We start from the raw sequence: 21,883 nt of genomic DNA on the forward strand, positions 1-21,883 counted from the left end.
GCCCCTTCTTCCCGCGTGCTAAGCAGCGTGGCAATGGCGGCAATTGTCACCAATTTTCACACACAGTCTATGGCACACAGGACCCGGGGGTACAGGGCTCCGTAATCCTGTTCGTGACGCCAAGTTGGGTCGCCCTCCCAGGGCTGTGGGGTACTCGGTACTGGGCCGGTGTCAGGGGAATGTGTCACAGCAGCGGTGACCCAGTCCGTGGCCCTGGGCGCCCAAGTAATGGGGGAATGTAGTTAATCGAATGGAAAAGTTTGTGACGCCACCTGTGGTGCTCGACAAGGGAGGTGTTAAGCCGACGCTGCATGCAGATCTGCTGAGACTGATGGTAGGGTGCAGCAAGGATGTAAAAGCTCCCCACAGGTGAAGCTATAGTCTCAGGGCAGTGTAGAGGTGGTTGGCACGGGGATGTAGCAGTGCCGTAAGGGTAGGAAGCAGACAAGACACAGCGGGGTGCAATTTCTGTACCTTTACTTGATAACTGCAGTCCAGGGTCCTGATTACAGATGGTAACGGAGCAGGCTAGCCTGGAAGCAATTCAGGGATTCTCTCTCAGCAGACGAGATGTGCAGTCTCCTTCCCTAGCGCTTATTTGAATGAAGTACTCCAAGTACTGAGTTACACTGAAGTTCCTCCTGTCAGATGTTCCCAAGAACCTTACTTGCATGGCAGACAGCTGTAGCCTTTCTCGGGGACTCCTCTCTCTTGAGTCCTAGCTCACTATCCAAGCTGCTGTTGTGCCCTCAAGTCTTAGATGGGAGCAGGGCATTTACAGCCTCCTACTCCTCTGGTGTCTGTTGCAGGACCGTTAGTATCAGTACAACCGTGGAGACCAGGCTCCAGTTCATGCGCTCACGGTGAGGGAGCTCTCCTTTCCCAGCTCAACCTCCAGCTTCTCTCCACACGTCTGCACACTTCACCCTCTGCAGACTAACTGACCACCCCTTCCTCTTGGCCCTCAGAGAGCACTCCTCCCCTTAATCCCAGTTCAGAGTTCCCCCTGCTGGCCTGGAGTGGAACTGTGTTGCATGTATGGATTGACTGCGAGAGAGACCCATCATTGCCTCCAAGCCTGGCATTACCCTCCCCTGGAGGAAGGCAAAGCCACTGTGGCGGCCATACTCCTGGGGGCGCCACAGATCCTATCTCAATATATAGTAAGTGTCATAATTATATCAGCAAATATCTCCATTTGACATGTAGTGCAGTTTTTCTGATTAGCTATGCCACTTACCTCATGTGCAGGGCATTACGGTAGCTTAGATAGCCATAGTTACAACCACTAAGGCTATGTGCACACGTAGAAGAAAATTTCTGCTTAAAAACCGGACTCCCTTTCCAGAAACAGCGCGTTTTTTTCTGTGCATTTTCCGCGCGGTTTTGGAGCAAATAACATGCGTTTTTTATGCGTTTTTTTCCGCCCGGTTCCAGACCCATAGAAATTTCCAGAAATGCGGAAAAATCCACGAAATCAATGAGCATGCTGCGTTTTTTACTGCGAAGCGATTTTTGCGCGGTAAAAAAAAGCATCAATATGCACAAAAAGTGCAAAATGCATAGAAATAAATGGGAAGCTTATTTTTAGCGTTTTTATAGCGGATTTATTGGCAAATCCGCTAAAAAAATACTGTGTGTGCACACAGCCACAAAGCTAACTGTCACTGTATGAGTGGTTGTAAGCATGGATACCTAAGCCACTGCAATGACCTGGGGTAAGTGACATAGCGAATCAGAAGAACTATACTACATTTCTAATTGGAGGCATTTTCTAATATTATTATTATACCTACTAGATTTTGGGATAGGTTCTTGGAAATGGGAAATACCCCTTTAAAGGGGGTGTTTTGGGAAGCTAAAATGGGGTTTCAATGTTTTTAAAATCAAAATTAATAAAACTCACTAATGTACTTTGTGAAATTTACAGTGATTTTGTCACAATCTCAGTGTCGGCCCACAATACACGTTCACTTTTATCAAAGGCTCCCTCCTTCATGTGTATGAAGGGAGCTGGCTGTGAGACTCAGTTCACCAGATAAGCCAGCCCTCTTATCCATCACAGCCGATGTATAGATCGAGAAGGGCACCGGATTATCTAACTAAGGCTGCCAGCCAGCCCCCTTCATCACACCATGGACACATAGGGAGATGGGAGAAAAAAAGGATACCTTCAAAATCAGTACGGAAAACAGGACATCGATGGAAGCTTCACAATTAAAGCAAATCAGGAAGTTTTATTAATTTATTAATTTTATTACGGTAAGTTTTATTTTCAATAATCCGCTCTGTTTTTGCTCACAAGACAAACCCTCTGAGGAACACACCCTGCCCGGAAGACATGGAGAACAGTGTGTGCCAACTATTAGGGATTTTTAACATTTATTTTTTTACTAATTTCAAGTCTCAGGGGCACAAATATAGTGGGTCTAGGCTGCATCTCTGTACAACATGGAGCCCAAATCACCCATTATACTCCTAAAGATCTCATATATTTAAAAGTTTTGTTGACCGCTCTTTAAAAAGAAAAAAAAAACGGCATGGTGGAGATTTTTATAAAAGGCTGAACCATCCTGAATGTGAGGACATGACCACTAGAAGCTGCAGTGACAAGCTGCTCACTTTAATACTCCTTCCCATTTTAGTGGAAATTAGCCTGGGTGCGGCTTGAATAATAATTGCATTTTAATTTTTTTTTACCATTGACATTACCAACCATTTGGTGACAGCCGCCATTGTTTTCCAAACATATGTTAACGGGGTCACAGGAGAAGCCATCACCGGTGTATCCTTTCTTGCAAACACAGTCATTCTATGTACAAACAAAAAGAAAAAAAAAAAAATCAACTCACATGTTCTGTTTTCTTTTTTTTGTTATCAAAACTTTTTATTGGAGGTATCAGGGTACGTTCACACTAGGTGTTTTTTTCAGAGTTTTTTTTTCTACAGCAAACCCTGATCTCTCGGCAGGAAAGAAGCAGCAGAAAAAAAAAAGGTTTTTCTTGCGTTTTTTGCTGCAGGTTTGTCTCTTGTGCATGCTGATAAGGTTTAGTGTTTAAAAAAAATCTTATTCTATAGAATCAGGTTTTGGAGCAAAAAACGCAGCAAAACAATGCGCTTTTGGTGCGCTTTTTTTAATCGCCTATTCATTTCAATGGGTGAAAAACGTTGAAAAAAAACAATAAAAGAAGTGACATACTCCATTGTGAAAAAAAAACAAGCAGAGCACGAAATCCCAATGACAAAAAAAAACCAGTGTGTGTGCATGAGTTTTCTAAAATCTGATAGACTTTGCTTGTACTGTAAACCACAGGTGAAAATTTGCATAAAAAACGCATTAAAAAGCTGAAAAAAAACAGCTAATGTAAACTTAGCCTAAACATTGCAATGTATAAAATACCAGATAAAATGAGTAAATTAATATTTACCAACAATATGATAAAAAATGCATAATAACACACAGCATTTGAAAAGAGTATTCACTTCAGATCTTGTATAGAAATGACAACAACCCCCTTACTTACCCCAACCTGCTTATTCCTTCCCCAGCAACCCCCCACCTTTGTTTGGAAAGTAGACCAATATAAGATAAGTATATATAGAAAAGACCAATTTTACAGTGTTCAGGAGCAAAGAAGTTGTTTCTCCGGTGGTACAAGAGTTAACTCGAGAATAAACATTTTAAAGAGAACATCCCTAAGGTATGTGCACACGGTGCGGATTCTGCTGCAGATCCGCAGCGGATTTGCCTTTGCGGATCCGCAAGCAGAGTACAGTACAATGTTATCCAATGGCTTTTAAAAACCGCAGTGCACATACTGCGGATTTTTCCATGCAGAATTGCTGCGGTTTTAAATCCGCAGCATGTCAATTCTTTCTGCGGATTCCGCTGCGGTTTGACACCTGTTCCATTGTCCAGGTGTCAAAACGCAGGGGGAATCCGCAGGAAAACCGCAAGTCACTTTACCTGCGAATTTACCTGCAAATCCGCGCAGAAGAATCCGCAGCTGAATCCGCACTGTGTGCACTCACCCTAAGGAGACCTTCAGATACCACAGTTTAATCCAGTCTCCCCTCTGCTTCCCAAATTTGGCTATTGTCTCCCCTGTTCTTTGGTGCTTTATCTTTATGGTTTATTGGTTTTCACTGCACAGTAGAATTAGTCTAGCATCATGATTCTGCAGTTCTGCATGTTTAGGAAGATAGAAAACTTTTTTTTTTTCTTCATATTTTAGTACTTAAAATAACCTTCAGATCTTTGGAAGAAATTTTTTTTTGCTCATATCAACATTTGGTGAGACCAGAAAACTTTGTTATTTTTCCATTGCTGAAGCTTTATATAGGTAAAAAAAGACTGGAAAAACTCAAAGAATTGACTTGCTGCAGATCTGAAACTGCTCAAGGTCTGCAATGAAAAAATAAGCAACATGTGCATGAGACACCAGAAATCTCAGTTTAACTTTTTTATTTTTGGATGGGGGAAAAAAAGATGACGAAAACTTTTAGACTTCGAGCTTTTTTTTTTTAAAGATATATTACATTTTTTAAAAATTACATTTATCTATTTAACTAGATGGAGGCCCGATGCTATCGCATCAGTAGGGTGGTAACGTCACGATGGGGACAGGCTTTGCAGCGTTGAGAATCTCCCCCCCATGTTCTCACCCACCTATCCACTCTCTCTTTCCCCATGTGCTGACTTCTCCCGTCTGGTCTCTCTTCTTTGACCTGTCTGCCGTCTCTCTCCTTCCTGTGCTGTGTTCTCCCCTCATGTGCTGTCCCGATTGAGCTGTCTCGCCCCTGTGCTATGTCTCTCACCCCTGTGTCTGACCGTGTACAGAACATACCACAGCTCCTGAGCAGGGGAGGAAGCAAAAGACAATACTGACATTCCAGCAGGAGATCGCAGAGGATACATTTTGTGAGGTAAAATATTGTTTAAAAACAGTCAGTGAAATATTTTACCTCACAAAAAGAAACCTCTGTGATCCCCTGCTGTAATGTCAGTATTGTCTTTTGCTTCCTGCCCTGCCCAGGAGATGAGGTATGCTCCGTACACAGTCAAACAGAGACCATTTTTAAAATGAACTTTCGTTTGTGGGAAAACCCCTTTAATGTGTCCGGCTTCCTCTACCTGTAGACACGTCGCTCATCTGCCGCCGGGATCAGCCAAATGATTCACTGCGCCTGCGTGGAATCCGCGCAGGTGCAGTGCGACGGTGTTCGGCTGGTGGTACCGCGCAAGAGGCTGCGTGAGTGTATGAGTGTGAGTGTATGAGTGTGAGAGTGTGTTAGTGTGAGTGTATGAGTAAGTGTGAGAGTGTGAGTGTATGAGTATAAGTGTGAGAGAGTGTATGAGTGTGAGAGTGTGAATGTGAGTATGAGTGAGTGTGTGAGTGTGAATGAGAGTATATGAGTATGTGTGTGTGTGTGTGTGTGTGTGTGTGTGTGAATGTGAGTGTGAATGTGTGTGTGTGAGTGTGAATGAGTGTAATTGTGAGTGTGACTGAGTGTATCAGTGTGCGAGTCTGAGTGCGTGAGTCTGAGTGTGTGTGAGTGTGTGAGTGAGAGTGTGAGTGTGTGTGTGCTGCGTACAGTGTATATAGTGTGTGTGGTGCGACGGTGTTCCGCTGGTGGTATCGTGCAATAGGTTGGTACCAGCAGCAGTTTCCATATTGAGACACCTATCACTTGGGTGTCCCAATATCGCGGTCAGTGAACTTCCTCCGCTTGGAATTCTGGGATACGGTGACATCTGGACAGAACAGGAAATGAAAACATTACAAGGCAATTATATAAATAGATGAATGAGAGTGTGAGCGTGAGAGTGTGTGTGTGTGTGTGAGAAAGTGTGTGTGTGACAAAGTGTGTGTGGTGCGTACGACGTATAAAGTGTGTGTGTGTGTGGTGCGTACGGTGTATAGAGTGTGTGTGTGGTGTGACGGTGTTCCGCTGGTGGTACAGCGAAATAAGTTGGTACCAGCAGCAGTTTCCATATTGAGACACCCATCACTTGGGTGTCCCAATATGGCGGTCGGTGAACTTCCTCCTCTTGGAGTTCTGGGATACGGTGACATCTGGACAGAACAGGAAATTAAAACATTACAAGGCAATTATATAAATAGATGAGCGTGAGAGTGTGAGTGTGAGAGTGTGAGAAAGTGTGTGTGTGAGAGAAAGTGTGTGTGTGTGTGAGTGTGTGTGTGTGGTGTGTACGGTGTATAAAGTGTGTGTGGTGCGTACGGTGTATAGAGTGTGTGTGTGGTGTGACGTGTTCCGCTGGTGGTAAAGCGAAATAGGTTGGTACCAGCAGCAGTTTCCATATTGAGACACCCATCACTTGGGTGTCCCAATATGGCGGTCGGTGAACTTCCTCCTCTTGGAGTTCTGGGATACAGTGACATCTGGACAGAACAGGAAATGAAAACATTACATGGCAATTATATAAGTAGATGAGTGTGACAGTGTGAATGTGCAAGTGTGAGTGTGTGTGTGTGTGTGTGTGTGTGTGAGTGGGTAAGTGTGTGTGTGTTGCGTACGGCATATAGAGTGTGTGTGTGGTGCGTAAGGCGTATTGAGTGTGTGTGGTGCGTACGGCGTGTAGAGTGTGTGTGTGGTGCATACGGCGTATACAGTGTGTGTGTGTGGTGCGTACGGCGTATACAGTGTGTGTGTGTAAGTGTGTGTTGCGTACGGCATATAGAGTGTGTGTGGTGTGCACGGCGTATAGAGTGCACGTGTGTGTGTGGTGTGTATGGCGTATACGGTGTGTGTGTGTGTGTGTGTGGTGCATGCGGCATATACAGTGTGTGTGTGTGTGTGGTGCGTACGGCGTATAGTGTGAGTGTGAGTGTGAGTGTGAGCTGCATACAGCGTAGAGTGTGTGTGTGGTGCGACGGTGTTCCGCTGGTGGTATCGCGCAATAGGTCGGTACCAGTAGCAGTTTCCATATTGAGACACCCATCACTTGGGTGTCCCAATATGGCGGTCAGTGAACTTCCTCCTCTTGGAATTCTGGGATGCGGTGACATCTGGAATGAACAGGAAATGAAAACATTACAAGGCAATTATATAGATAGATGCGTCACCACAACACATTTAGGACAATTGTAGCTTCCAGCAGGGGCATAAATACAATAGGTGAAGGGGTTGGCCCTGTAGCCTATGGGACCAAAAATGTCCCTTTAGCCTATATAAAAAGACCAGTGCTATTAAAGACTTGGAATAATTGGGGGCCACGTTGGAGCTTTTTCATTGGGATTCATGAACTTCAAGTTACGTCACCGTCTTCCAGCTTTATGGGAACAGTTTGGGTGAGGCCGTTTTCTGTTCCCCATTAGTGATGATGAGCGAACGTGCTGGGATAAGGCGTTACCTGAGCATGCTCGGGTGCTATCAGAGTGACTTTGGCGTGCTCAAAAAATATGTTTGAGTCCCGGTGCTTGCTTGTCTCGAGGCAACACATGCAGGAATTATTGCAGGTAATCCCCACATGTGTTGAGGCCATCAAACAGCTGCGAGACATGCAGCAGTGGGGACTCGAAGATATTTTTCGAGCATGCCAAAGTCACTCTAATAGCACCCGAGCATGCGCAGGTAACGCCTTATCCCAGCACATTCGCTCATCATTATCAACCATGACTGCGCCCAGTGCACAAAGCAAAGTCTATACTAAGACGTGAGTTTGGTGTGGAAGAACTTGACTGGCCTTTGTAAACCAGAGCACCACTATTCTAAAAGATGGCCAAATGTTCCTTTATGTCCGTGGAAGAGGGCACGTAGCAAAATGGTGCATATACGATCTCGGTCACTTGATTAAGAGGCCTAAATGAGCACTAAAATGCATTGTGTAATGGGAGATAATTCAACAACAAAGTAATTTTCATCTGATTCTGATCATAATCTGAATCCCTTATTGTGTCAATCTCTCCATGATTCCAGGGGGAGCATCATCATGGTGCTATCATATTCTGTATATCCAGGTCCTTGGCAGGGCAGGGAGTTTGCGTTTCGCGACGGCCACTTTCGTGTTTTCCTTGGCCTTTCAGATCTTCCCTTCGATTGTTCCTCTCAAAGGAGCATTCCAGACAATAATTGCATGTTACCTCGCACCAATAGGACAGGATTACCCAGTCTCCTGTCACCCATATTTTCCTTTTTGGGATATGCAATGGTGGTCGGAAATAGCACAACATCTATGAGCTGTTTAAAAAGCCAAATTGTCTGGTGCATATAAGAATAGTAAGAGAAAACAGTAGAGGTTACAGGTAAGGTTAGCTCACAGTAACAGAACGATACAGGTGTGATCTTTACCTGTCCCGGCTGGGTAAATTTGCAGTCAGCATTGACATGGCAGTCGCCTCTGTTTTCCAGGACACAGTTGTCAATGGGGATACACTCTATGCCGTCTCCAATCCAGCCCGGATTACACTGACATGTAACCCCTCCAGTGGGTGCAATGGTGCAGATAGCCTGAAAGCGTTACATCTATCAAATCGGTGTGTCTCAAGAAAAAAAACATGTATGATATCAATTTCCATCAGAATAAAATCATATCGTTCATAACCCCAAAGTATATTGTGCTATGAGATGATGAATGACATACTCAATAGTCCTATCTAGGGGGCTGGGGATCCTACACAAGGGGTATTATAGGGCTGCAAACATACTTCATCATGAGCCAACATATGTTTATGAAACTGAATATTTTTAATGGGCTTGTCCACCTAAAAATATTGCTGTTAAAATAGCCTCTCACTTGCTCAGGCTAATAGCCTCTCAGTGTAAAGGTGGCATTTCTTAGCCATGCAGGTTAGGTGCACCTGCCCCGAAAGAAGCCCTACTCTCCAGTTTTGGGCGGTCGTCTTCCGGTTTGTCTCTAACCCAAGATAGCTTTTCCTGTGTCAGCACATGACCAGTTCTCTGTGAGGAGTGGGCTGGCTACTGATTTTGGCATATGGCTGCTGATTTCAATAGTTTAGCCAGTCCCCTTCCCTATTTCATCCAATGTATAGACAGAGAAGGGGATTGACTTAGCTATTGTACTGAGCGGTCAAACAGCGCTGCTCACCTTTACACTTAGCGCCGCCCACCTTCACACTCAGCGCCGACCACCTTCACACCCAGCGCTAATATGCCGCTCTTCCTTGTATATATAGCTGGTCTCTTTACCCAAATGGGCGTACATCTTAACTCTTCTCAATGAGTGTCTTATTTGAGGACTACGCCCATTTGGATAACGAGACAAGATTTACATACAATGAAGAGAGGAAATCACCGAGTATAGGTGTAAGACAAATATTAATCAAATTCACAGACTTCACACTATATACTGTACAAATGGTCATGATAACACATCACTTTTATTTCAACTCATTAAAATCTCAAACGTGAAAAACATATAAAAACTTATACAACAAGCCAATATATGTCTGGGAACGTCCCATGCAAAAAAGGTTTTTTTGAGATTTTAATGAGTAGAAATAAAAGTGATGTTTTATCATGACCATTTGTACATTAGTATGAAATCGGAGGATTTGATATACAGGGAAGAGCGATCCATATCTTAGGAATGGAGAGGCGTAGGGACAAAAGAAAAACATTGCCCGACATAGGAAAACAAATGCATTTACACCAAGGCAAAAAAATGCATATTCATGGAATGTGACAAGTCCTTTATAACCATATTTAACTTTTTTTTTAACCAGACAATGACTAACTAGGATTTAAAAGAATCTCTCACCTAGAGCCTATCTAACATTTTATTGGATAAAAAAAACAGGGAATAAAAGTTAGTGGTGAAAACAATCAAATGGTGATCAGCATAAGATAATATGCATGACAACAAAGGTCCCATAAATAAAAGGTGAAATGGAGACAAGGGAGAACCCTGCTCCAACACCAAATGCAAAAGCTCAAAAAACTAATGTAGAGCCAGGAGAAACACGGGTATTACGTACCTGGTAATGTGTTTTTTCATGAGACATGACGGCACCACGAGACAGGGAATCCGCCCTACGAGGACAGGAAACCTTCAAGATAAAAGGGGCGGCTCCTCTCTCCGCATCAGTTGTTTTACAGAGCACGAGAGGAACTCCGCAGGTTAGTGGACACACAAATGATACCTATTTTACACTGCTAAATTTCCAACACCAAGGGAGTGTATAATACTAACAAAAAACACCCAACTAATGACGTGATCAAATAGGGCGGGAATATAAGGGTGCCGTCATGTCTCATGAAAAAACACATTACCAGGTACGTAATACCCGTGTTTTTCCATGGTACATGACGGCACCACGAGAGAGTTACAGAGATTTGTATTCTCTTTAGGGGGGGATCACTGCCTGTAACACTCTTCTCCCAAATGTGAGATCAGAGGTAGCAGATAGGTCTAATCTGTAATGTCTGAAAAAGGTAGATGGAGAGGACCAAGTGGCCGCCTTACAGATTTGGTCGATGGAGGCGTCCGCTTTCTCCGCCCAGGATGTTGCCATGGCCCTCGTGGAGTGGGCTTTTAGGCCCTCTGGAACAGCCCTACTATATGCTAGTATGATGGCCTCTCTCACCCATCTAGCTATAGTTTGCTTAGAGGCTTTAAGGCCTTTCCTTGCTCCCTGAAATGAGACAAATAAGGCCCTCTGTTTCCTCCATGGTTTTGTCACCTCTAAATACTGTAGGATACATCTTCTAACGTCTAAGCAATGTAATCTCTCTTCCTTTTTGTTACCGGGGTTAGGACAAAAGGATGGCAAGATTATTTCCTGAGCTCTGTGGAATTTTGACACTACCTTAGGGAGGTATGCTGGATCTAATCTCAACACGACTCTATCATCCATAACCTGAGTGTATGGTGGATCTGCTGATAGTGCGTGTAAGTCCCCAACCCTACGTGCCGATGTGAGCGCCACTAACAAGGCTGTTTTTAAAGTTAACACTTTATCTGATGTCGCGTTTATTGGTTCAAACGGACTTTCCGTTAGAGATGATAGGACTAAATTTAGATCCCAGGGAGGAGGTTTAGGAGATGGGACAGAGTTAGCTCTAGCACAAGCCCGGATAAATCTGGCGACCCATCTATCGCTTGCCAGGTCATAGTTGAATAATGCTGCCAGGGCTGAAACGTGTACTTTCAGGGTGCTGACCGCTAAGCCCATGTCCAAACCCTTTTGTAGGAATTCTAGCACTGCCCTCACCGGCACTTCCCCCTCCTGTATTGGGCCTGAGGTGGACAAAAATTTCCTCCATATCCTCCCATATATTTTTGTAGTCACTGGTTTTCTGCTACTGATTAGGGTGGAAATCAATCTTGCTGAAAACCCTTTCTTCTCTAACAGTGACCTTTCAAATTCCAGGCTGTCAAATGCAGCCTGGAATTCGGAGGATGATTGAAGGGACCCTGTGTTAGGAGGTCGTGATCCTCTGGGAGCACCCATGGGTCTGTCACTGACATCACTCTCAGCCAATAGAACCACGGCCTTTTTGGCCAAAAGGGAGCTATCATAATTACTCTGGCTTGGTCCTCCCTGATCTTTTTCAGGACTAATGGGATGAGGCATATCGGAGGGAATGCGTACAGGAGACCTGATGTCCATTTTATTCTTAAGGCGTCTACCGCCAGTGGCATGTCTGCTGGTCTTAGGGAGCAGAATTTTTGAACTTTTCTGTTGGTTTTTGAGGCGAAGAGATCTATTATGGGTTTTCCCCACCTCTGCACAATTTGCTGAAAAATGGACTCTTTTAGGCACCATTCTCCTTGCTTTAAGTGGTTCCTGCTCAGAAAGTCCGCCTTCAGGTTGTCCGTGCCTCGGATATGCAGGGCCGATAATGAAAGGAACTGATGTTCTGCCAGAGTCAGGATTCTTTTTGCTATTTCCATCAATGACCGAGAACGGGTGCCCCCTTGATGGTTCACGTATGCAACTGCTGTACGATTGTCTGATAGGACTTTCACATGATGTCCTCTCAGGTGTGTCAGTAATCCTTCCAGCGCTCTTTCGATGGCTAGCAGTTCCCACTCGTTTGAGGATAGATCTTTTTCCTCCTGAGCCCAAGGGTCTTGGAGCCACAGGGTGTCTAGATGGGCTCCCCAGCCCCAGGGACTGGCATCTGTCGTGACTACTCTGGAGGCTGCATATGTCCAGGGTACTCCCCTCGGAGCGGACTCTATCTGTAACCACCATTTTAGCGACTGGAGTACAGGATCCGGGATGGTGAGCTTCTGTTCTAACTGCCCCTGAAGCGTCAGATCGCTTCGTAACACACACCACTGAAGTTCCCTTGTGTGAAATTGTGCCCATTTTACCGCTGGTATGCAGGAGGTTAGGGACCCCAGCACTGACATGGCTTTCCTCAGAGTCATTATTGGCTTTCCTAATGTTGTTCTGATTAGGTTTTTGATTTTCTCTTCTTTTTCCTCTGGGAGGCGACACTCCTGTATTACCGAGTCTATTGTTAGGCCCAAAAAATTCTGGACCATCGTTGGCTCCAACCTGGATTTTTTGAAGTTCAGTTGCCAACCCAGAGTCTGAAGAGTCTCTATCACTGTCTTGACTTGTTCCTGACAGTGAGCGAAATCTTTCCCCACTATCAAGAAGTCGTCCAGATATGGTATTACTAGAGCATCTTTTTCTCTGAGATGTGCCGTGACCTCCGCAATTAATTTCGTAAAGACCCGGGGGGCTGTTGCTACCCCAAAGGGCAGAGCCTTGTACTGAAAGTGATGCCACTGAGAGTTTATTTGGACTGCCACCCTGAGATATTTGCGGTTCTGCTGCCGGATCGGGACATGATAGTAAGCGTCCTTGAGATCCAGGACCGACATGTAACACCGAGGGAAGAGGAGTTTCACTGTAGATCTTATCGTCTCCATCTTGAATGATGGGACTACTAGATACTTGTTGAGGCCTTTCAGATTTACAATCGTCCTCCAGGAATCGTCTGGTTTCTTTATCAGAAAAAGGGGGGAGTAAAAGCCTTCCTTCTTCTCCTTTTCTGGAACTTCTTCCAGTACGAGTTTTTGTATAAGCGATAACACCTCCCCTTCCAAACTCTTTTGTCTTTCTTGGGATGATTGTACTGGAGTTTGAATGAATTTTCGTGGTGGCCAGTGGTGGAATTTTAACTCCAGACCCGACCCTACTATCTGTCGGATCCAGGTGCTGGATGAGATCCTTTCCCAGGCTGGGAGGAAGTGAGAGAGCCTTCCCCCTACCTGAGAGGGACCGTCACTGGGCAGGTTTTTTGGCTTCTCTAGGGGGCTTACTAAAATAGAAGCCTCTCCCTCCTCTGTATCGCCTGTCAGAATTGTTTCTGTCACGGTCTTTGAATTGTTGCCTTCTAAATTTTCGGCCCCTCTGAAAGGCGCGCCGAAAGGCCTGAAATGGTTGTTTTGGAAAATTCTTTTTTGTGTCACTCGCCTTTTCCAACACTTCATCTAGTGCTGGACCGAATAAGAAATTTCCCTCACATGGTAGAGAGCAGAGTTTCAGTTTTGCCTGTGTGTCTCCCGGCCAGCATTTGAGCCATACCGCACGCCGTCCTACATTGGTTAAGGCTGCTGACTTTGACGCTAGTCTGGCCAAATCTGCTGACGCCTCTGCGAGAAAGTCCGCCGCTGCTCTAATAGCTGGTAATGATTCCAGAATCGTGTCTCTGGGAACTCCTTGTTCTAATTGATCTTCCAAGTTGTCTGTCCATATCTTTAGGGACCTAGCCACGCAAGTGGCTGCGATGGCGGGCCTTAGTGCGCCCGCCGAGGTTTCCCAGGCTGCCTTAAGGCAATTATCCGCCTTTCGGTCGAGCGGCTCTTTTAGAAACCCCAGGTCCTCAAAGGGTAGGGAAGATTTTCTGGCGACTTTTGATATCGCTACATCAATTTTGGGGGCTCTATCCCAGGATGAGGATGCCTCTTCCTCAAAGGGGTATCTCCTCTTTAGGGAATTCGTTATCTGGGACTTCCTTTCTGGCTTTTCCCAATCGCGTTTTATGAGTGGTTTTTTCTTTTGCAGTCCACTGAACATGAGATCTTGGGCTGTCTTTTTTTGTCCGCTCTTCTACTAGCCCCATGGTAGATCTAACTGCTTTAATGAGTTCATCCGTAGTTTCTACTGGGAACGTATCTCCCCCGTCCGAGCTACTTCCTGAATACTGTGACTTATTTGAGTCGTCCTCTGACCCTGTAGAGTCTTGTTGAGAGACCCCTGAGGGGCTTGATCTCCTAGTTTTCCTCTCTGTATCTACAACTTGTAATGCTCTTACTGATTTGGAAACTTCTGTCTGAATTATGGTCCTCAGACTATCCGAAAATGAGGGTGTCTCCTCCGCTATGGTCTTGTTAATGCACTCCTGGCATAACTTTTTGTGCCAGGCTGCTTCTACGGGACTTTTACATAAAGCACATTCTTTATTTTTTGACTTTCCTCTACATTTCTTAGGGACCTCCTATACTCCACCCCGCCAATGTATATAAGAGGTGGAAGAGAGGGAAAGAGAGGAGAAAAGAGAAAGAGAACAGACATTAGATTACTGGACTTTCTCGAAGTTCACTCACCACTCGGACGCTTCATAGAACGGGTACCGGATCTGGAGGTTGGCTGGTCCTTTCACTGTCTCCCAATGAGACTATGGACCCCTCTTTCCTGCGGTGACGACCCGCCCGTGCACTGCCCGAGTGGCTCACACTACAGCTGCGGCGTGTCTTTGCTTTCTCCTCTGAGCACGACCGCCTCTCTTTTGCCTCCTGGCGTGGTTGCACATGCTCTGGCGAAGGGCTCTCCATTATGCTGCTTATGGCTTCAAGCAGTCACTTCCACTCAATATTGGTGCTGTGACGCCTGCTCGCCTTTTCTGGCGATCTTAAATAGCACTTTTTTTTTTTTTTTTTTTTTTTTTAAGACCAACTGGTCTCGCACCTGCCGCGCCTGCTGTGTGGACGCGCGCGCGCGTGCGTGCCTCTGCGTGCCCCCCCCCCGGGGCCGTGCACACCTTCTGCCTCTCCCAGGCCCCGCAGTGCTGTACGTGCCGCTCTACTTCCGGGTCGCCGCAACCACTTCCGGTTCGTCGGCCATGATGCGCGCTCCCAGCGCGCGCACCTCCCGGTGCGGCCATACGAACCCGGGCCGGGTGAGCACTTGTATTTCGGGACCCCCAGACACCCCTTACCTGCACGGTGGACCCCATCCTGACGTGCAGGTATATGTAGAACTACAGACCTCCGCTGCGGGGTCCGGTGTCTGGTGTTCACAGGGAGGGTACACAGTCTGTGGCCTCCGAGGAGCTCTCTGCCCGGGCACCGATGTGCCTCCCGGGCTGCATGGCCACTGTATGTCAACAGGGAGGGAACACTACCAGTGGCCTCCCTGGACCTTCTTTGTGCTGACATCTTGGAGGGTCCATCCGCCAAGGTACCCCGCTTCGCCTGGGCATCTGCCCTCCGGCTGTGGCCATGCCTTCGCTCAGGGGGGACATAGGCATATATGGCCCCCGAGGCGACTACCGGTACCCGGCGTCGGGTGTAGCAGACCCATGCCTGCCATTAATCACCCGACCCAGGCCCAGGCATCCTCTTCTGGAATCTTCAAAGAGGCTTTCATCTTGAGGGTTCCCCGTCGAGGACAGGAAACCAACTGATGCGGAGAGAGGAGCCGCCCCTTTTATCTTGAAGGTTTCCTGTCCTCGTAGGGCGGATCCCCTCTCTCGTGGTGCCATCATGTACCATGGAAAAACAAAAGAGCATTCAATATTTTAGATATAAAAATATCAATATTCTTTATTAAATCACAATATTACAACATAGATAATAATGAGGTGCTCATAAAAGTGTGGGCAATAAATCCCAGAAATCTCCCAAACCTCCCCAGCTGAGATGGAAAACCCAGTAAGTAGAAAAATGGGAGTATAGCACGTCTTGTCACATATAGAAATACCATTACAACATCCAGTAACTAAATCACTAAAGATCAGTGGCTAAGTACAATTCCAGTGCTGCCTGCTAAAGGGGTATGGTGAAGTACAGCCATAAAAAAAATGCCCACAGAAGATTGCAGGAAACCCATGTGACGACTTACCAGGGAGGAGAGGAAGGGGAGCGCCCAGCTGTGGAACCCCCGCCGCGCGTTTCACGACGTCCCCCGCCGCTTTGTCAAGGAGGAGACAAAGCGGCGAGGGATGTCGCGAAACGCGCATCGGGGGTTCCACAGCTGGGCGCTCCCCTTCCTCTCCTCCCTGGTAAGTCGTCACATGGGTTTCCTGCAATCTTCTGTGGGCATTTTTTTATGGCTGTACTTCACCATACCCCTTTAGAAGCAGCACTGGAATTGTACTTAGCCACTGAGCTTTAGTGATTTAGTTACTGGATGTTGTAATGGTATTTCTATATGTGACAAGACATGTGCTATACTCCCATTTTTCTACTCCCAGGGTTTTCCATCTCAGCTGGGGAGGTTTGGGAGATTCCTGGGATTTATTGCCCACACTTTTTATGAGCACCTCATTATTATCTATGTTGTAATATTGTGATTTAATAAAGAATTTTTATATTTTTATATCTAAAATATTGCATGCTCTTTTGTTTCTCCTGGCTCTACAAGATAATATGCATGTAGCTACAAACATGTAATAAAATACAATGATTTCCAGCAGTACAGCAAGTTCTGAAAATTTGCATTACAAGGATGTTATAAGCAATTCCAAATATTTCCTAGAGAATGAGTGCGGGGCCTAAAATGTTCTATAACTACCCGAATATTGATATGTATGCTTAATTGTGGTAAACGGAATCATATTAAATAACGAGAATATGAAACTACACGAGACAAAAGGTGTACTTACATTTTCTGAACAACCCCCTCTGTCTGGCATTCTGCATTCATCTACAGGTTGACAAAAAGTTCCATCGCCTTCATATCCATTATCACAGAGACAGCTGAAAGACAAATGAAACCCAGACAAGTATTCGGACTGTAGCCTGTTCATAGGCGATATCATAAATGTCTGTTGGTGGTGAATCCCAAAAATGGGAGAGAACAGGCCAAGCATGTGTCCTATTACAATCCATTGGACCAAGGTCACAACACAACCATTGGACTTTGGCTATAACGCCCATCTCATGGTCAAGGTTCGCTTGATTCCACTGCTACGTTGCAAGTGAATGGTGGTGGTTGCAACCCTGAGGGTACAGCCACAAGCAAGTCGCAAGAGGTCCAATCTTGTGAGATTTTTTTGTGACTTGCGTGTCGCAGTACCCTTGGAATCGCAACGCGACTCCATTCACTTGTATTGTGCTGCAATGTAGCAGCGGCACAGAGCGAACCTGGATCCCAAGCTAGGTGTTGCGGCCAATGTCACCGAGTAGTCACAGCCTTAAGAAAATAAGACAACCCCTTTAACGCAAAAGAGAACACAATGATAATAAACCCCTGACATTACCTTGTATAGTTGTCAGTAGATACACAGACTGCATTTATATGGCAGTATTGGGTCAAGTTTAGAGATGCACATGGTGTAGAAAGCTTATCGCAGAATTCACCAGTATAACCGTCTGTACAACGGCCCCCTTGACAAACTCCGCGGCTCCCCGGGCGGTTGTCACAGATTCCATGCACACACCTGCACTCTATAAAAAAAAAAATCACCCCAAAAATAAAGGTACAATGATATTTTGGTGGCTAAACATAAAACATCACGGAAGTAATTTTATAATTATTTTAATACATAACCAGAAGAGTCCGGGAGTATAAATTTATGACAACCTTTGACACACTCAGTGCAGGAATGAATGTGTCACATGGATTTATGTCTTTTTACATCAATTAAGGAATTTGCTCTTCAGAGCTTCTGGGGTCATCACAACACAGAACCAGACACTAATCAGAGGCCAATAAAACTTTCACACTCCTTATCTATGAACTGTTCCAATATTTATGTTTATCACTCCCCCATAATGACAATTCTGCGTCACATCACTTGTCTCATCTATTGCGTTATTTTTTGTGCTGTTTTGTGTATAAATATGTGACTCTTCAGATGTTGTATTAGTCTTTGCCTGATGAAGAGACCTGAGTAGTCTCGAAAGCTTGCAATGTGTTACCATCTTTTCAGTTAGCCATTAAACGGTATCAACCACTAAGGACTCTCAATTCTAAATATTCTTCTATCTACTGGCTAACACGGTACAAAGATATATATCTTTCCAACAGCATGTTACAGACATTATCATCATTGTCCCCATTGGGGGCTCATAATCTAGATTCCCTATCAGTATGTCTCTGAATTGTGGGAGAAAACTGGAGAACCCAGAGGAAACCCACACAAACAGGGGAGAACATACAAACTCCTTCAGTTGTTATCCTTGGTGGGATTTGAACCCAGGACTCCAGAGCTGCAAGGCTGCAGTGCTAACCACTGAGCCACCGTGCTGCCCTGAACTGTGTTTGTGACATCCATGGTGCAGTCAAAACATAAAGACCAGAGCAGCGGTATAGGGCCGGTACTGGACACTGGGAAGGCGAGTACTGTCTGTCTATACAATCTCTTGGGCACCGTTTTTGTGAAAGTTGAAAACCCCTTTGAATGAAGGTGTTGCGTTTGATGTATATAATTTCTAACATTTCCCCTGCTCACTCACCTTCCTCACAGTCATCGCCATGTTTGTTACGTTCAGTGCAGATATGACATGCAAGTCCTTTATACTTATGATAACACACGCACTTCCCGTTTCCACTGACACCATCATTGCACTGTATGGGAAAGCGGTAAAGTGTGATTAAGGGCAAAAAAATGGATTAAATATTTGTTTTGGAAAAAAAGAACAATGTTCTGTGTAGTGAGAAAAGTTCTACAGATCTGCAAAATTATGAGCACAAATTTCAGGCGTATATACAGTTACTTTGGGGTAAGTGGGGGACGACTAAAGTACATTTATTTTTACTGCCTATTCACATGAAGCTGGTTTGGAACCTGGAGAGGTAGGACATATAGTGGTCAGGGACCAACCACAGTAAAAGGTCACCTTGATGTGGTCGGAAGGCTTTTGCACTCTTTGATCAAAAATGCTAAGCACCTTTACATGTTTTGACGTTTACAGTAATATTGGAGTTCATGTATTTATTACTCACTGGGGGCTGACATATCGTGTATGTATATGTTCATATATTGGCCACATTGTGTATTTGTGCACCTATTTGTTTTTTCTTTTTTTTTTGGTAAGGTATAATTGTGACACACTTTGCGTCTTTTTGAAATGTGAAAAATTAGACAAAAACACCTTACAACCCTAATTCCAGCCCTTCGTAGCAACCTAAAAACAAAAACAGGCAAACACATGTAAAACAGCCAGATAAATACAGAGCCAAAAAAGCACAGAACACTACAAACTTGACAAAAAACAAGGCGCAAAAGCAATAATGAATTGAGCACTCGGTGTCAGAAAACCAAGCAGGAACACACTTACACGTCCTCGTCCATAGCATGGATTTGAGAATCCACCAGTGCACGGCTTACAGTCAGGACCATAAAACCCCTTGCAGCATCCATTCACCTGAAAGAACCCACATATTTCCATTAGCATAGTTGAATCTGGTTGTAGGTTCGCCTAAGGCCAAGTTCACACATTCAGTATTTGGTCAGTATTTTACCTCAGTATGCGTAAGCCAAAACCAGGAGAGGAACAATCAGAGGAAAAGTATAATAGAAACAAGTCACCACTTCTGTATTTCTCACCCTCTCCTGGTTTTGACAAATACTGATGTAAAATACTGAACAAATACTGAACGCATGGCCTTATTGAAATACCAACTTTCTCTACCCCTCATTTTCTGTCTTTCTCTGCATCTCTCTTTCTTTGCATCCCTCTCATTCTCAATCACACTCATTTAATGTGTCTCACTCTTTTTCACCTTGTGATTACTTTAACTCTCTCTATCGGAGGCGTTCAAGAACTAGGAGTTTTTCAAGCAGAATCTGCTTTTAGGAAATGCCTCTTTTGTTAAGGAGTTTTTCTTCTCCCAGAAGAGTTTTGCAATAGTTTTACCCCTAAATCGTTTCTGGAGGCTTTTGAACTGACATTGTCTAGTTTGGAGACATTTTCTCCAGGATCCTTTTTTATTGTTCACAGGGCATTTTTCAAAACCAGATCAGGAAAAAAAAAAAAGTGTTGTTGATTTTCAAGCAGATCTGCCTTAAAAAAACCTCTCAAATAGAAACACAAACTTCAGTGCAAAGATAGCAGCTCTCTTTTTCTTTCTCTCCTCTCATTTCCTTTGTTATTTTCTCTGTTTATTTTCCTGGTATCACTCTGTCTCTTAACTTCTGTCTTTTTCTCTACCTCTCTATAAATTTTCTCTGCTTCTTTCTTTCTCTCTATTTTTCTGTCTCATTTTCTTTTTCTCTGGTGTAGGAGGAGAGGCCTCCGCCGAGTACCCGGGCCGGAACCGAGGGGACCGTCTTCTAGGTTCCTGGGGTATCTGTTTCCAGGGAGCAGAGTTAGGGGATGGACCGCAGAGTCTGACAGGGCAGTTGAGAAGGAGTCCAGACTGGGTGAGTCAGCAGAACAGGAGAAGGAGACTTGGTGAGGGCCAGAGAGCGAGAGCCACGAGCAGCAACCAGAAAGGAGGACAGCGACAGGATGGAGACTCTCGGTGGACCGCAGGGAGACGGCGCCGAGCCTACCGACAAAAGAAGACTGCTGCCTCACTCCAGCTCTCGGCTGCGGCCTACTTGCAGCCATCTGCGGCCGACGCCGCCTCACTCCAGCTCGCGGCTGCATCCTCCTTGCTGCTGCCCGCAGCCGCTGCCACTTCATTCCCGACCACGCCTGTGACTTCTCCTTTGCCGCCCGCAGCTGCCACCGCCCCGCTCCAGTCCGTGGTAGGGGCTGGGCCTGCGCCCGCCGTGGGCCCTCCAGTGCAGCTGCAGGCTGCGCCTGTGGCCTATCAACCGCCACTTATCACCGCAGCTGCCAGCCCCTGTCAGGGAGTTGCGACCTCCACTCTCCCACTCCCAGGCGGTATCCCGCTGCCTCCGCTGGGGGACATCCTGTCAAAGAACTCTCTGCGGGCCTGTTGTGCCCCTGCTTCGCCCGGGCGTCGGAACGCCGGAAGACTACGCCAGATCCTCAGCGGCTGGGCTCAGTGGCTGCGACGCCAAGACACCGTTGAACAGGACGCCGAGGGACGTCAGGACGGATAAGTGACACATAGTAACTAAGGACCTGTAGTCGGCCATTCTGCGGCCCTATAGTGGCCGGTCTTTGCCGGAGTAGTCGTGTTCTCCCAATCCATGTTTATGTGTATTTGCTCCCTGTGAGGACAACTACTGTTTTTCTGTTTGGTTGCTTAAAATAGCCCTAACGGCATTTATCTATAAAAGTTACTGTTTAAAGTCTTATCTGTCTCGCGTCTCGTCACTGCATCCTGCGTACCTGCTATTACCACACTGTCTCCCCCAGTAATTTTCTGTGTCTGTCTTTTCTTTCTCCCTCTTTCTTTATCACTAGCTCATGCTTTACCTAGAAATGAATGACTACATACCAGGGCTTTCTTGGTTTTACATAGATGGTCTATTAAAGGGATAGTCTATCAATATATGATGAGTGGGCGTACCACTCCATCGACCCCCACTAATAAACCCGGCTATGTCTGGAATTGATTTTCTTTCATAACTGATAACTACACATCTTATACAGTGGGGAAAACAAGTATTTGACAAATTGCCGATTTTGCAAGTTTTCCCACCTACAAAGAATGGAGAGGTCTGTAATTTTTATCACAGGTACACTTCAACTGTGAGAGACAGAATCTAAAAATAAAAAAACAAAACAGAAAATCACATTGTATGATTTTTACATAATTAATTTGTATTTTATTGTATGAAATAAGTATTTGAT

The 21,883-nt window shown here is 45.3% G+C and overlaps 1 protein-coding gene across 1 annotated transcript in view; it reads right to left on the reverse strand.

The window, feature by feature from the left end:
• Positions 1-21,883, reverse strand: part of STAB1 (stabilin 1) — a 281,241-nt gene that overhangs the window by 154,428 nt on the left and 104,930 nt on the right. The window contains exons 21-26 of the mRNA XM_073574319.1: positions 19,451-19,537; positions 18,626-18,737; positions 17,428-17,614; positions 16,831-16,924; positions 8,314-8,472; positions 2,717-2,812 (exon numbers count right to left, since the gene is read on the reverse strand). Of these exons, the coding sequence (XP_073430420.1) occupies positions 2,717-2,812; positions 8,314-8,472; positions 16,831-16,924; positions 17,428-17,614; positions 18,626-18,737; positions 19,451-19,537 (735 nt within the window). The remainder of the gene's footprint in view (positions 1-2,716; positions 2,813-8,313; positions 8,473-16,830; positions 16,925-17,427; positions 17,615-18,625; positions 18,738-19,450; positions 19,538-21,883) is intronic.

This window comes from Dendrobates tinctorius, unplaced genomic scaffold (genome assembly GCF_039654945.1).
Source record: "Dendrobates tinctorius isolate UK_male_01 unplaced genomic scaffold, ASM3965494v1 ptg000038l, whole genome shotgun sequence".
Lineage (NCBI taxonomy): Eukaryota > Metazoa > Chordata > Amphibia > Anura > Dendrobatidae > Dendrobates > Dendrobates tinctorius.